The sequence below is a fragment of the Sorex fumeus genome, unplaced genomic scaffold, assembly GCF_029834395.1.
Source record: "Sorex fumeus unplaced genomic scaffold, SorFum_2.1 ptg000072l, whole genome shotgun sequence".
Taxonomy (NCBI): Eukaryota; Metazoa; Chordata; class Mammalia; order Eulipotyphla; family Soricidae; genus Sorex; species Sorex fumeus.
Genome location: NW_026606129.1, coordinates 14647519 through 14664579, shown reverse-complemented (window position 1 = coordinate 14664579; position 17061 = coordinate 14647519). Strand labels below are relative to the sequence as shown.

At 52.5% G+C, this 17061-nt stretch overlaps 1 protein-coding gene across 2 annotated transcripts in view; it reads right to left on the bottom strand.

Annotated features, from left to right (window-relative positions):
- The window catches only part of SLC41A3 (solute carrier family 41 member 3), a 38344-nt gene extending 24555 nt beyond the window's left edge, over nt 1-13789 (bottom strand). The window contains exons 1-2 of one of the 2 annotated variants that reach the window (XM_056129671.1): nt 13671-13789; nt 4690-4958 (exon numbers count right to left, since the gene is read on the bottom strand). In XM_056129671.1, the coding sequence (XP_055985646.1) occupies nt 4690-4944 (255 nt within the window). In that variant the 5' untranslated portion in view covers nt 4945-4958; nt 13671-13789. The remainder of the gene's footprint in view (nt 1-4689; nt 4959-13670) is intronic. The other variant, XM_056129672.1, reaches the window with a different exon arrangement.
- Nucleotides 13790-17061: the final 3272 nt, after the last annotated feature.

Below are 17061 nucleotides of genomic sequence, written 5' to 3'. Positions count from 1 at the left end.
TTTATGATTATTTACTTTCATAGCCATCATCACATAGACTGTGACCCAAACAAAATAATGATGTTACTATACGAGGGGTTTTTCTTTCCGTTTTTGTTTTGTTATTTGCTTGTGGAGTGCAAGTGAGGAGTTGGCACAGCCTGGAGTCTCTCCTAGCTTAGGGGTCACTCTCCATGGTTCTTGGGGGACCCTACAAAGCTGGGACCAAATCCAGGGGCTCCCAGCATGCCACACGTGTGCACCTGTCCTCTGAGCCACCCCCCTGATGCTGATACAAAACGTGAGGACAAAGTGAGTCCCCGTGTGCTGGGTCCTAATACGGACAACCAAACACGCGATTTTACAAATACCAGTTTAATGGCACCGGTGGAGGGATGGGTACGTGATCACTGTATGACTGAAACGTAATCACGAAAGTTTGTAAGTCTATAAAAAAATTAAAAATATATAAAATACAAACAAACAAAACCAAATACTAGTTCTGTGCCCAGTGGGAAACGCGAATGAGCTAGACCTGATTCCAGGGAAGGTCCGGGCCAGGGGAGGGACCCTCACCCACCCTGGCCCACCTGCCCAGGGGAGGGACGAGACAGCTCCCAGGCCAGCAGATCCACGGAGAGCTCCTGCCGACAGCGGCCTGGGAGCAGACCCCAAGGCCAACGTCCTCAGTACCCTCCTGTGCTGTAACTCTTCCCCCGTGGGGGCCAAGCACTCGGGAGATATTCCGTTTTTTCCCAAGTGCACACCTTGCTCACATGCTCCCAGGTCTTTCTGAGTCTCACCAGGCACGGGCTGATGGTCCTCACAGGCCAGATGCTGCCCCCACTGGCCAAGAGCTCCGAGAAGCCAATGACATTGGTCCCTGGCTGGGAAAGGTCTGGCTTTTTCCTGCTGCTGTGGTGGCAGGGCCACCCGGGACTCACTGGCTCAGGGCGCCCGAGTACAGCAGGGATCCCGGGAGGAGGAAGGGCTGGTGACCCCCCACTGGAGTCCACCACCCCCAACTTGGCACATCGAGGGGGGACCCAATTGCTGACAGCATCAAGGTCGCCTTCAGACCGTACTCACATGGGCCCCGCCCCCTTCAGTCCCTCTTGGACATTCGGGTTCCAGAGCTGACACTCCACGGCACTCTCTGTCCCCTTCAGAGGACTGGAAATCACCCCAGGTGTCGAGCCACATGCTGACTCTGGAGGGAACCCCCCCCCCCCACCATCCCCCTTGAGCCCCAGACCCCGCAGAGCCCACTGCACTGAGAGGCAGAGACTCTCCCCTAGGTTATGGGGGTACAGGGTCCCTGCCATTATTAGTGCAAAGGGTCAGCTGATCTGAACTCAGACCCTCGAGTTCAAGCACTGCCAGCACCCCCGAGTGATACAGGGGGCTGGGGGGGCTTGTCCTGCTCTCAAGGTTCTGCTTTGTTTGCCGGACCTCCCTGGAGCCGAGGGCTAGACAGCTTGGCACAGTGGGGAGACTACTTAGCCTTACATGCAGTGCCCCTGGCTCCATCCCTGATGCTGCAGGGACATAGCCCCCCCCCTCCCCCACGCCCATTGCTACTGGGAGAAATCCCTGAGCACAGCTTCAGTCAGTCTTCACCACAGTCCCTGTCTGCGTGGGGTATGCAGGGGGCGGGGGGGGGGTTGGCCCGAGACTGACCTACCCTCAAGCCACTGCCCCAGCCACTGATAAGGTCCCCTGCCACAGGAGTGGGATAACGTGCTTATTCCTGGTGGGAGTTTCTCCTCCCCTGTGCAAACCCTCTGGGATAAACAGGAGCTCCCCCCACCCTCCCCAGCCCCTCGGCCACTTCCCAGCCCACAGGGTCTCTTTGTCCCATTCAGTGCCCAGGACTCTGCCTCGGGGCTTCCCTGGAGGGAGGGGACCCCCAGCCCTCCTGCCTTTCTCTGCTCCCTGCCTTTCTTCTGGTTTTGCTTTCACTTGCCCAGCAGTGCTCAGGGTCGACTCCCAGAGCTGTGCTCAGGGATTTCTCCCAGTAGTAATGGCAGGTGTGTGTGTGTGTGGAGGGGGGGGGGGGGCTATGTCCCTGCAGCATCAGGGATAGAGCCAGGGTCACTGCATGCAAGGCTAAGCAGTCTCTCCACTGTGCCGGGCTGTCCAGCCCTCGGCTCCAGGGAGGTCACTGCGCAGGACTGACCCCTGCCACCTTCTCCCCTTGGTCCCTCACAAGGTGCCGCGTTCCCCACTACCTGCCGGCCAGCCCCCATCTCTAGGTCCAGCTTGACACAATTCAAGGGAAGCAGCCTCCTTGGTTCCTTCTCCAGAGACCCACAAACCCACCCCGAGGTCGCTTGGAGTCAGAGCCAGAAGTAAGCCCTGAGCACACTGCTGGGTGTGGCAAAAATGAAACAAACAAACAAAAATAAACCCCAAAGCCAAACCAAAAATTCAAAGGATATACAGAAAATCAAAAAGCAAAACAAAACAAAACAAAACCATGTAACACAATCTCTCACTGTTCAAGGGCCAAGATCCCTAATCTGTAGTGCCCCGGGGTGTCAGCAAGGAAAAGGTGACCATGCCACAGAACATGGCAAAGGCTGCAGTCGCAGGATGCAGAGCCAGCCCACCGAGGCACACAGGGGGCCCGTCCCTGCACCTAGACGGATGTCCCCTCCCTGTGCATAGGTGTCAGCCCTCTGAACCCTGAACCCTGCATGTCTTATCATTTCCAGAAAGCAAACGCTCAGCCGTTGCCTGGGAGCCCACGGTCCCTTTGGGGACAGCCTCAGAGCAGCCTCTGGAGAGCCATGTCCCCTCAGAGGGACTCAGCACCTGGGGAGACTGGGACCAGGTGGAGGCATGGAAAGCCTCCCCCTGTGTGGTCAGCCCCCGTGAGCTGAAAGGGCCTTTGTCCCTTCCAGTCTAGCCCTGCAGGACCCAACAGTGTGCAGAGCGCCCCCTGGCGGGCATCTGACCCTCCCCTGGCCCGTGGCTTCACCCTTCCAGCCAAACAGTTCTCTTGGCCAATACCTAGTTTCAAACGGTGGGGCAGGGGACGGTATTTAAATCACAAGTGAGAAGTTGGGGGACCCCCAGGGAGGGGTCTTCGAGGGCAGTGTCCTTGTGCTCAAGAAAGAGGACCTGGACCAGAGGTAACTTGCTTCTCCCTCTGGACAGCATGCAGCCGAGAGGGCAAAGCTGACCACTGGGCTAAGACCACATTCCAACCAGGAACTGCTTCATCCCAGGAACCCCTGGGAGATGACAGAGACCCTTATTGCATCTGTAAGGCGTGGCCCCAAGACACCCACCAGTGGTGGAAGAATGTGGCTAAGAGGTTTCACTGAGAAAGAGGAACAGAGCATGCCTCGAACCATGAGGCCCAGTTAAATGCGAACATGCAAGGGGCAAGATGCCCGTCCCTCCCCTCCTCCTCTGCGCAGCTGAAGATCTAGATCATGTGTTCGTCCTGCTTCCGGGCTTCCTGGTGCCTTTGACAGAGAGTCCATCTGGCAGCCTTTTTTTTTTTTTTTTTTTTGCTTTTTTGGGTCACACCCAGCAATGCTCAGAGGTTATTCCTGGCTCTGCAGTCAGGAATTACTCCTGACGGTGCTTGGGGGACCATATGGGATGCTGGGAATCGAACCCAGGTCGGCTGCGTGCAAGGCAAACGCCCTACCTGCTGTACTATCACTCTGGCCCCCAAGCCTTTTCCTTTCAATAAAGCTTTGCTTGTTTGTACATGGAGTCCAGCATGGCTCCTGGCAGCCCAGCCCAACAGCACCAATTCAGGCCCAGCCCAACAGCACCAATTCAGGTTCTGGTCCTGGGGTCTGAGACCATCCTATCTGACCCAGCGTGGGGAACCCACCATGCTTAGAAACTCTCATTCCAGGAGTGGGAACATGACTGTGCCGGCATCAGAGAAAAGGACAGATTTAATGGAGATTTAACATCTCCAAGGGGCCGGGGACGGCACTGTGTTGGGTATCCCAGTCACACAGCCCTGGAGATCCCTGAGCGCTGTATGGTGTCACTCTGGAGGCCTCCAGCACCACCAGGTGGCCCAGCATTGCAGGGCCTGAGAAGTATGTGCATCCTCAGTTCGGACACTGAATTTCCAGCCTGGTTAGCTGAGAATCACTAGTGTGGCCCCTGGGTCCAAATATCACTTGAGAGAACCCCCCCAAACATATGCAAATAAGGGGTTGGCACAATAGTACAGCAGGTAAGGCACTTGCCTTGCACATGGTTGAGCCAGGTTCAATCCTTGGCATTCCATATGGTCCCCTGAGCACCAAGGCAGGAGTGATCCCTAAACACAGAGGCAGGAGCAACCCCTGAGCACTACTGGCTGTGCCTCCCTCCAAAAACACCCATATAAACAAAAAGACGACTACCAAGAACCACCCGTCCCTCTAGGTGTGGACTCTTGTCATGGACTTGAGAAAGAGCCAGTACCCCTGTACCAGGAGAGCGCCTGGATCATGCCATGCCTGAAGTCCAATCCTGTTGATAGTATACTTAACCGAGCTAATGAAGTCCTTTAAAGCTTAAAGTGGACTGAACAGTACCTCTGTCACTCAGAACTCAAAAGAATCCCACCCAGCTTGAGAATACTCCACCCCGTGTCTCTCAAATTGCACCCAACGGAGAGCTGCCCATCCTTCAGGCCACATTAGGCCACGCCCCTCCCTCACACCCCTTCCCATTCTTCCCTCTTACCTGGTAATAGTTCAAAAGCATGCCGGCCCCAGACATGCCCAGGCCGGAGAACATGAAGGGCACTGTCACCTGACGGGCAATGGACCAGGTGGTCTCCTTGCAGAGGTCAGGCCCCACGGGTTTAGCAACAAGCCTTGGGCTCTCGGGAGCAATGAGAGCTCCCTTCTCCGAGGATGCAGTAACTCTTCCTGCGATGAGAGTGTGGGGGAGCCCCAGCTCCTCTGGCCTCCTCTGCCGGGTCTCCGTCCTCTCCATCTGGACACAGCTGCCTGGAACATAAAGCAGTAGGGCTAGAGGGCAGCTGACCTGCACACGTGGACAGCAGGCTGGCCAAGGCCCTTCTCTCACCTGGTCCTGCCCCACAGCTGCCCCTGCAAGCCCAATTAACAACCACCTCTTCTGGGATATGCGTATGTTTTTGTTTTTGTTTTTTTTTTGTTGTTGTTGTTGTTTCTTTTTTGGGGGGGAGAGTAAGAAAAGCAAAGACGATTAAAGAAATAGGAATGGGGTGCGGGCTGGAGCGATAGTACAGCAGGTAGGGCATTTGTCTTGCACGCAGCTGACCCGGATTCGATTCCCAGCATCCCATATGGTCCCTTGAGCACCGCCAGGAGTAATTCCTGAGTGCAGAGCCAGAGCCCCTGAGCATTGCTGGGTGTGAACCCCCCCAAAAAAATCCAAAATAAAAGAAATAGGAATCAGGGTTTGCCAGAAACTGGGGCTGTCTGGAAATTCTCCCCTCTGTAAAGAGCAAAACAACAGCTGTGAGTCAAAACAACAGGGGGCGAGAAACCCTGCTGAATCTCAGAAAGAATAACACTGTAACAGACAACACTGTAACCGCCAGGTGGGGCATGCTGTTCTGTCCAGGGACCCCAGCATGCTGGAGGTCTGCAAAAACGGGTGCTCCAGAACTACTACTATCGATCCACAGGGAGCTGTGTGTGTGTGGACTGTACTTGATCGCAATTGGAACTGGCTTTGGGACAAAAGCCTTTTCCTGCCGGGCCCCTTGGAAGAGGGATTACAGTGGAAGGCAATGAACCAGGGCTGAGTCAAAGCACTTAGAAGGAAAACCTAGGGTATGGCCAAGATCTCACATGCCTGGGAAACTAGGGGTCCACCCACCCAGCAGGGCAGTTAGTGCTCAAGCCCAGGGGGGTGTAGCATATGCTCAGGAACCAGTGGGAGGCAGAGCGCACCCTCTCCTGATGGAATGCTGACAGCGACCCCCTCTCTCCCCATGCACCCAGAGTCCCTTGGCAAAACCTGAGTCTTCTCCCTCCAAGAGTGGAGATAAAGGAAGTCCCTGACCTCTCATTCTCCAATTGCCACGCAGACATACAGCACAGTAGCACTGTAGCACTGTTCTCCTATTGTTCATGGATTTGCTTGAGTGGGCCCAGTAACACTGTGAGACTTGTTACTGTGTTTGGCATATCCAATACGTCACAGGTAGCTTGCCAGGCTTTGCCGCGCAGGCGAGATACTCTCAGTAGCTTTCCGAGCTCTCCGAGAGGGGCGGAGGAATCGAACTTCGGTTGGCCTGGCCCTACCCACTGTGCTAGGGATGGAGCAGACATACAGAATAAAGAATATAGATGATGGGGCCCGAGCAATAGGACAGTGTGCAAGGCACTTGCCTTGCACATCGCCGGCCAGGGTTCGATTCCTGGCACCACATACAGTCCCTCAACACGGTCAGAAGTAATTCCCGAGGGCAGAACTACAAGCAACCCTGAGAATCACTGGGTTTGGCCCCCAAATGAACAAAAATATATAGAGACAAAATTTCTTATTCAGAAAAGCCACAGAAAAGCCTCAATTAAATAGCACACACACGTAACCCTGGTTACATTCTCCCCTCTAGAGCACGATAAGCCTCAGTAGTGACTTCTGGCACAGGATTTACTTAAATGTGACGAGATCTTTACATGGAAATGTATTTGCATGTATGAGATAGGAAGGTATTATTTTAGATATGGTACAGGCTTACTAAAGATCATTTAACTGAGCTCCCAAATAACTGTAATGTCATCTATAGTATAGCAAATTATGATGAGGAGCTTTAACTGTATGTTTAAGTCATGTTCACAAGCTTATATCTGGAGCTCAGAATTTAAGCAATTCTTGAAATGCATGAATGTCTCTTTAATATACTGATTACAAAGTATTTTTTAAAAAGGATGCCCGTTCTGTTATCTGAAATGTGCTGAGCTCAACTACAACAACAACAATTAAAATAACATAAAACCTGGCCACAGAGGCAGGGTGTGGGGGGGCATGGGGGGAGGGATATTATCCATGGTGGTGGAAAATGGGCACTGGTGGAGGGATGGGTATTTGATCATTGTATGACCGAAACCCAAGCACAAAGATTTGTAAATCTACAACTGTACCTCATGGTGCTTCACTAATAAAAAAAAAAACATAAAACCTGAAAAGAAATAGGAGAGTCAGTCTGCTTATAGGAACCCAGGTCAGAACAGTGATCCCTGGCTGGAGAGATAATACAGCACATAGGGTGCTTGCCATGCATGCAGCCAACCCAGGTTTGATCTCCAGTATCCCATGCGGTCCCCCGAGCATTACCAGAAGTAATTCTTGAATGCAGAGCCTGGAGTAATCCCTGAACATCACTAGGTGTGGTCCCAAAACCAAACGGGGGAATAAATTTCACATTCTTGGACTGCAAGGATTAACACTGATTATTCCACCCAAAGCATTATACAGAGTCACTACAACCCCTATAAAATTCCAGTGGTATTCTTCAAGGGAGATGTTACTGGCACCCGCTCAAGTAAATCGATGAATAACGGGGGATCAAGTGATCAAGTGATTCTTTAAGGGCTGAGAACAAACTCTACTAAAATCTCTGTGAAATTATAAAATTACTCACCTAGCTAATGCTTTTCTGAAAGGAAAAAAAAGGAAGATGGAAGATAATGCTTTTCCTGACTTTAAATTGTACTACAAAGCTACAGTTACTAAAACAGTGTGGTACTAGAACAAAGACTTTTAGACCAGTAGGTTAAAATGAGAGCCAGAGGTAAACCCTTAGAATTGTGAACAATTCACTTAATTTGGGGGTACTTGGTGCAACACTTGGCTCAGGGGCTACACCTGACTCTGTGCTCAGAAAATCATTCCTGGTGGTGCCCAGGGGACCACATGGGTGCTAGGGATTGAGCCCGGATCAACTGTGCACAAGACAAGCACCTTACCTGTGGAACTATCTCTCTGGTCTCAAGATTATGAACAGGGCTGGTGCATAAAATGGAGCAAAAAAAAATCTCTTCAAGAAATGGTGCTGGGCAAATTGGTAGCCACATGCAGCAAAATGAAGCCAAAGTTGAATCTTACACTATTCAACGAAGTTAATTCGGAGTGGTTTAAAGACTTTGCAATTAGACCAGACTCCACAAAACACACTGAAAAAGTCACATGCAAAAACTCTCCAGGATATCGACCTTAGAGGTTTCATCAGTAATTTTTATTCCAGTGCCAAAGGAAACAAAACCTAAGCCCAACAAGTGGGTTACATCAAATTTAAAAAGTTTCTACATGGCAAAAGAACTCGGGTTAAAAGAAAAAGATGCCCTATTAACTGGAGAAAATATCTGCACCACAAACATCAGAAAAAGATGTATAAATCTGTATAAACCACTTACAAAACTCAACAACAACAAAAACCCAACATCCTCCTTCAAAAGTGGGACAGCTGATGGACAGATACCGCCACAAAGATGACATTAGAAAGCATTCATCATCATTTATTGTCAAGGAAGTGTGAATCAAAATGCCAATGAGTTATCATCCCACACCAGTGAATGTGGTGCATATCATAAAGACCGGAAACAACCAATGTTAACAGGGATGCAGTGAAAAGGAAATCTATTTCATTGTTAGTCAGTGGGAATGCCAATTAGATCAGCCTCTATGGAAGGCAGTACGGAGATGTTTCAAAAGTATATGAGGGGTCAGGGCCAGAGAGGTAGTATAGCAGGTAGGGCACATGCCTTGCACACAGGTGACCCAAGTACTGGAACAAAGACTTTTAGACCAATAGGACTATGCCATATGGTCCCCTGAGCCCACCAGGAGTGATTTCTGGGTGCATAGTCAGAAGTAACCCATTACCATCACGGTGTTTGTCCTTCATCGAAAAACAAAAGAATATGAGAGGCTGGAGAGATGTTCAGGAGTAGGGCATTTGCCTTACACGCAGCCAACCCAGGTTCAATCCCCAGCACTATACATGTTCTCTTGAGTACTTCCAGGAGTGATCTCTGAGCACAGAGCCAGGAGTAAGCCCCAAGCACTTCCAGGTGTGGCCTCAAAACCCACAGCAAAATAAATAGAAGAATATGAACACAGTTTCCATCTGACCCAGTGAATTTACTTCTTGGTAGCCCCAGTCACAGCACTGCACTGTCAAACAAACAGCACTGTCCTCCCGTTGTTCATTGATTTTGCTCAAGTGGGCCCAGTAACGTCTCCATTGTGAGACTTGTTGTTACTGTGTTTGGCATATCGAATACATCACGGGAAGCTTGCCAGGCTTTGCCGGGCGGGTGAGATACTCTCGGTAGCTTGCTGGGCTCTCTGAGAGGGGCGGAGGAATCAAACTTGGGTTGGCCAAGTCAACTGCGTGCACGGCAAACGCCCTACCCGCTGTGCTATTGATCCAGCCCCAGTCACAGAAACATCAATTTGAAAAGACATATGCACGCAATGTTCAATGCTGCACATAGGGCAGTAGCTGCATACACACCAACCCAAACGTCCAATGACAGTGACTGGACAAGAAGTTGTGATAGAACAGCAGAAACACCATTTGCACTCCTATATTCATTGCAGCACCATTTACCATAGCCAGAATCTGGAAACAACCTGAGTGCCCAGACAAATAGATAAAGAAACTGTGGCACATCTACACAATGGAATACTATGCAGCAGTCAGGAAAAATGAAGTCATGAAATTTGCCTATAAATGGATGGACACGGAGCGTATAATACTGAGTAAAATGAGTCAGAAGGAAAGGGACTGATATAGAATGACTGTATTCATTTGTAGTATATAAATATATATATATATACATATATATAGTAGAAGAATAATATCCATGGCCAGGGTAAACAGGGGTTAGGAGGACTGGTCAATGGCTGTAATTAACAATAAGTGTGTGGGAGGGGGCGGGAGCTGAGGGTAGGTAAGATAGAGAAGAGACAGTATAGCACTGTATAGCATTGTCCTCCCGTTGTTCATCGATTTGCTCCAGTGGGCCCAGTAACATCTCCATTTTTTTTTTTTGAGACTTGTTGTTACTGTGTTTGGCATATCGAATACATCACGGGTAGCTTGCCAGGATTTGCCATGCGGGCGAGATACTTTCGGTAGCTTACCGGGCTTTCCGAGAGGGGCGGAGGAATCGAACCCGGCTCGGCCGGTTGGCCGCATACAAGGCAAACGCCCAACCGCTGTACTATTGCTCCAGCCCAGAGAAGAAACAGAATCATAATAATAGTTGGGAATCATCATGCTGGACAAGATCTCAGAATTAAAAGTAGGTAAGGGGAAAAAAAGTAGGTAAGGGATCTTCTTGATAACCTTTCAGTATCAATATTGCAAACCATAATGCCCCGACCAGGGCTCCAGCAGCCTGAGACCTTCAGGACCAGCCACCACCATGCTGCACACACATGAAGGTACTGGCAGAGGGACAAAGCTATGCGGGTTCCGGGGCCGAGATCTCCAAGCCTACTCGGATTGGGGCCGAGCACCCCCCACCCAGATCCTCCAAATTCCAGTAGGCGGGGGTCACACCCACCAACTGGCCCCCTGGCGCCATGTAATCCCATCAACGGCCAAGACTCAGAGACTATAAAAACCAGCTCCTGGAACCGCACGGCCGCATTTGCGGCCGCGCAACATCTTATTATCTCATTCCTACTTTGGACAAACTGGCAGGCTACCAAATGTAGCCTGCCCACATGGCAGATTCTGGCAAACTCCCCATGGCGTACCCAATATGCCAAATACCAGTAACAATGATGGGTCTCATTCTCCTAAAGAGCCTTGAATATAATCTCAGGGCTAGGATGAAAGAGACGTTACTGGGGCCTGCTTGAGGCAATCAACGAATAACAGGATGATTTGTGAATGCCCAAAAGGGGAGACACAGAAAGAGAGTGGGGGTGGGGAGAGAGAAGAAAAACGTCTGCCAAAGAGGCAGGAAAGGAGTGGGGGTAGGTGATGGGAGGGAACCTGGGGGCACTGGTACTGGGAAATGTATACTGGTGGAGAGATGGGCGTTGAAACACTGACTGAAATCCAATCATGAATGGCTTTGTAATGCTCTAAAAAATAAATAAAAATAAAGTAGGAAAATAGAAAAAAAAAAAAGAAAGTGTGGTAGACACACACAACAAAATATGATGCAGCCATCAGAAGACCCGGGAATCTCCACACCCTTCAAAGCAGGAGCTCTCTCCCCGAAGAGGCCCAGAGGTTGAGTTTCTCCAAGGAGAACGGCATAGGAAGGGGAAGGGTCACTTTCTGGTCCTGGGACTGGGCTCTGGGCCTCCCCACCCAATCAGGTCATCTATGAAGCTGGGGTCTCCCTGACAACTGTTGCAGCATCACTGCTCCCCACCCCGTTCCTGTGTCCTGCAGGGTCGTGCCTGGTTTGTACTGGCGACCAGAAACCAGAACTGATGTGCCACACAGAACCCAGAACCCAGAACCCAACATCAGTGTCTGCCTCAGTCCGGTGAGGTAGGACGGCCTCAGTGGGGGGTGGCTGGAGGATCAGGAACCTCCATTCTCCTGTGATTGGCAACATGGGGCCTGGCCAGACTCCGGTCCTATGCCCAAACTGTGGGCCCCTGCCCGGACCCCAGACCCCCCTACCCAGTCCCTCTCCACGCCTGCTCCCGAGATGGGGACTTCTCATTCCTTATGACTCACACCCCGCAGAGGGATGTCCCTCTCACTTCTGTGCCCCCTGGGTGGAGGAGAGGCTGAGGACTCCTCACCTAGGGTCAGTGCCACCTCCCTCCTGCTTTACATCCTGGTGGACAAAAGGCAAGTGGGTTTTGTCCCCTGTCCCAGCAGGAACCCCAGCAACCAACAGGTTCGTGCTTTGGGGCCAAGCAGCGCGTGAACACATTCTCCCACCCAGACACTTCCGGCTTCCAGGGATGCTGAACGACGCTTGAACCAACTCCTGCAGGGATCCCAGAAATGTAAGATCCCCCTGGGGGCCACCGCTCCGACTGACTGGCACAGAGTAAGAGGAAGGGACCATGGGATGCCCTTTTCTGGCAGGAGGAGGTGGTTTTGGGGAGACACAGCATCCACCTCGGCAGGAAGGGGGCCTTCATTTCGGCCCAACCTCCCGGTGTCGGCCTGGTCTTCTGACAGATTTGGAAGCCTGGGCGTTTGTCCGGCCTCAAACACAGTGTGGGTCCTGCTTGGGGACTTCTGTCCTTTGGAGAAGAGGAAATGAAGGGAGAGAAGGGAAAGAGGCTGAGAGGCTCGGGTGTGTCACAGGGAATCCTTCTAGGAAAATTATCTGTCCTGCTGCCAGCCAGTTATCTTGGCTCTGTGTCCCCAAATGCTGAGGCACCCCACAATCGGGTTATCTTTCTAGACCAGAGGCTGGGAGAGCTGACCAGTTCCTTCCAAACTGCAGACTCGTGACTTCACGAGTGACAGTGGGTGAATGAGCCAAGAGCTTGGTCCTGCAGGCAGACCATTGTTTTCTTTTCTTTTCTTTTCTTTTCTTTTCTTTTCTTTTCTTTTCTTTTCTTTTAAGTTTTGGGCTCACACTCAGCACTGCTCAGAGCTTCCTCCTGTCTCTACACTCAGGGATACTCCTGGTGGGGCTCAGGAGGCCATCAAGGAGGCCAGGGATGGAACCCGGGCAGGCAGTGTCCTACCCAGCTGACCCATGGCTCAGGCAGACCTGTCTTACCAAATCAGGAGCAGATGGAGCCTGGGGTAGGCTGGATTTCAGGCTTGCTGATTTGAACGGGGGATTGATATTGTCCAGTTTTACTCATTCTCTAATGATTGGGGGGGGAGGGGCAGGAGGAGAGAGTACACCTTGCAGCGCTCAGGAACTACCCCAGTTAGGTGCTAGGTGGGAGGGAACGAGATGTCCTTCGTGGTGCTTGAAAATCACGCATTGCTGAGTGTTGAACCCGGGCTCCTGTAAAACTCCAGCGCTTTGAGCAATGTTCCTCGTTCCAGTTTCTGTTGTTACTTTCTCTTTATTATATTGAGGTGAACCGGTTACAGCAACATGAACGTTCAGAGTCTTTTGAATTACAGTAACGACACCTTTCACCGCCACAAAGTACCCCGCTCCCCTGGACGCTCCATCGCTCCAGGGCTGTCCCGTCCCGTCCCTAAACCAGCCCTTTCCCCCTTCCTCCCCTGCCCGCTGCCTGATGACCGACTCCGTCCATCCCCGTATCTCACCGATCACCGATGTGTGCCATCACGGGTATCCGTCCTCTGACTTACCCGGAGCGGCACCCCGACCCGCAGCCCCGCGTCTGCACCAAGCAACCCCGGCGGACCCCCGCCCGCGGCCCAATCCCCTCCAAGCCCTGCAGTTTCAGCTCAGGGGAGGAGCGTCTGTGCAAGACGGGCGCCGGGACGCACCTGGGGACTTGCAGATCTGCAGCTTATCCGGCCGGACCAGGTGCACTGGGCGGGGGGAGGGGGTGGGGGGGTTGGGGGCAGGGGGGGCGTGGAGGGGGAGAGGCAGGCGCGGCCAGCGCAGGGCGCGCGCCCTAAGCCCCCCTTTAGACCTGGACTTGAGTAGCGCCTGCTTTCACCCCTTTCCAGAGCCCCGTCCCCTCCATCCCCGCGCCGGGTTCCCCCTGGGTCTCCCCGGGTCTATCCCACCTCCGATGCACACACATACACTCTCCCACCCCGGCTGGGTGGGGCGCAGGGCAGCGCTTACCGTTACCCCTCCCTCAGGCAGGCTGGCGAGGAAGCGGGAAGGGTCGGGCCACCGTGGCCAGCCCTAGCCTCGCGGGCACCGCCCCTAGCGGGGACGGGCTTGGGACGTGGCAGGGGCGGTCCGGGGGCGTGGCGAGAGCGAGTGAGGGCGTGGCGAAGACGGTCTGGGGCGTGGCAAAAGCGGTCAGGGGCGTGGCAAGGCTGTCCTTGGAAGGTAGTATAATCGTAGGGGGCGTGGCGAGGGCGGTCGGAGGCGGGGCTGTCTGGGGCGGGGTCGTCTGAGGCCAGGGCGGGGAGGGGTGGGGTGGTCCAGGTCCCCGGGGCCCAGCCTCAGAGACCTTGTGAGGTCTGCGGGAAGTTCGGAAGTTTGAGCTTTACACACAGCTCCCGGGAGGGCGGTTGCTGCTGACGGCGTGGTGGGAAGGCCTAGGGTCAGCTGTCACATCCTGTTCTAAGTTGTGCGCCTGCAAAGCCAATGAATGGAGCGAATGGAGCGAATACTTGCATCCTCGGTGGACCCGCATACTCCTGCCACTCAGACCTGGTTTACAAACAAAGGAAACCGGGTCTGGGGCTGAGGAACCCCCTGAGAGGAGAGGGGGACACAAGGAGATTCTTGTTTGAGGGGTGCATTGACCACTTGCTGTTCCCAGAAGCCAGGTATCATCTTGTCTGAGGGCTGGCGCCCCTCAAGGTTCCAGGGCTGGTGTGCGGGCAGAGGTGACTTGTTAGTATGGAAATGGTTAGAGAAGTGAAACACTCCACAGTCTCCTTGGGGGACTGCAGATCTGCATGGTGTAATTTTCCCCATCAATATCACACACACACACACACACACACACACACCATTTTAAATTATGTGTGTGTGTGTGTGTGTGAGTGTGTGTGTGTGTGTGTGTGTGTGTGTGTGTGTTGGGTTTTGGTGCTTTGCCATGTACTATATGGTACTCAAGGTTTACTCCTGGCTCTGTGCTCAGGCATCATTCTTGGTGACACTCTTGGGACCATATGTGGTGATGGGCCATAAACCAGGCTGGGCCTCGGGAAGGACAAATATGGGTCCCAGGGTACTCTATCCTACCTCTGGGACCCATCTTTCCACCCTCCCAGGTCAAGTTTTATGTACTCCGGCTCACATATTTAACCTTTTAATACTTAAGTATACTTGCCTGATAAGCTGCTTTTGAAACATTCCCATAGTTTGAGTCTCTCCTAGAAGTATGAAGCCAGTCAGTGGGAAGTTTCCTGGGGTTATCAGTGGCTCTGGTAGTGAAAAAAGCCTTGGCTTCCCCTTGCTGGAAGGTGGATTTGCCTAAATTTGTCTCTTTTCTTAACAACTATAAAAATAATTTCGATTATAAAAATATTTCATTTTGTACAATATATTTTTGTACTTTTTTTTGCCAAAAAAAAAAGCCCCAAACAAACCAAAAACCACCTTTAAATTTTGTACTAAGGTGCTTTGTACAGAAATGCCCATCCATGACATGGACATGGGCACGTGGGGGCCCTGAACAAGGCCACACCTATCCTCATGCCCATCTCTCTGCTGGCCCAGCATCCACCTTACACTCATCTGGGGATGTCCTTGTCTTTGCCAAAAGGCCTTCAGCACAGGGGCAGGAATCCCAGCCCAGGGCTGGCCTACTGCCTGCCCACTGCTCAGAACCAAGGGATGGCCTGCTAGGTAAACGCCCTTGCAATGAGTAGCTTGCCAAGCCCCCACTTCACTTCTACATGGCTTAAAGAGGTACAAGATCTGACCCCACAAAGATCTTTGGAGCACAGAACCTCGGTTTCTTCCCATGACAGTGCTGCCCACTGGTCCTCAGAGGTCTCTCTAGAAACGAAGCTCCTTCCACCCCAGTGCCTGCAGAGGCTGGCTGTGCTGTGCATTCTGTAAAGAGTTTTTCTTTTCTTCTTTTTAAAAAAAAATTTGGGAGGACAGCCAGTATTTCTCTGGGGTTACTCCTGGCTCTGCACTCAGGAATTACTTCCAGAGTGCTTGAGGGACCACATGGGATGCCGGGAATCGAACCTGGGTCAGTGGTGTACAAGGCAAGTGCCCGACCCGCTGTACTGTCTGTCTGGCCCCATGAAAAGAGTTTTTCAACCCTTTCCCTGCCATGACCCCTTCCTATCTTGTTTCCTTCCTGTGGACCCCCCAGCCTCCTAGCCTTGTGCTGGGCCCCCTCCCCACTTGGCATGGTTTTCACCTGTGACCCCCTCGGGATACCGGGGCCCCCATAGGGGTGCATGTGTACATCAAGAAGCCCTGCACAGACCCTGCATGGGGCCACAAAGCACATGCTCTCCTCCACCTCTTTCCTTGAAATCCCCTAATGCCTCTTAACTGGGTCGCACTGCTGCTAATCTTAGGTAGGGTATTTTTGCCTGTGACGTCCCCAAGGGAGGGGACTCTCTCTTCATCCCTGGCTTCTTCTAGTGTGTGGCCCACACAGTGCAGACACTATATTAGGGTATCCCCTGGGCACCCGGGGTGACCTCTAGACTGAGGTGTTGGAAGAGAGGAGGCATGACAGGGGAAGGAAGGCAGTAAAAAGTGTCACTGAGGGGTATGTGATCACCATCCAGTCCACCTGGGCACCTCTGGGAGTTTCAGAGATGTCTTATTGGCAGGGGGGTACCAATCCTAGCTCCCACCTTCTTTCGCAGGGCTGCTTCAGGGGGACTTCAGTGCTGTAGATCTTCAGGCAGGGTGATGGTGACCAGCAGGGTGAGCCCTGCAGGCCCAGCCCTGGGGCATCAAAGTGCTGGACCAGGCCTGGGGGTATGCCTCTACAGCCTGGAAATGTATTAGTGGGCCCCCAGAAGAAATTACTGGATGTGGCGTTTGCGTGAAGCATAATTTCCAGGCAGGGAGTAGCAGCAGCATCACTAGGAAGCCTCCTGCAAACTGCAAAGCCATGAGCAAAAAAAAATCATGCACGCTGTGGTGGTAATTAGCCCCTGCCTCTGTCTCTGAGCCTGCTGTGGGATCACAGAATCTGCGAACCGGCCAGAGTGGCTGGATGGGGCCTGGCAGAGCAGGCTTTGCTATTTCCATCCGGGGAACGCTTGGCAGTGCTGTGCTCGGAAGACCAGGGGACCCCTGCCTGTCTGCAAACCTCCCCCCAGGAAGTTACATCCAGGAGCGGCGGGCCTGGGGTCAGTCTGTCCACCTGACTGGGGCTGCTGGTCCACCCCCACCCCCCATGCCTCTACCAGCAGGAATGGCACTTTTTTTTTTGCTTTTTGGGGTCACACTCAGAATTGCACAGGGGTTGCTCCTGGCTCTGCACTCAGAAATCACTCCTGGTGGTGCTCAGGTGATCATATGGGATGCTGGGGATCGAACCCGGGTCAGACGATGCAAGGCAAACTCCCTACTC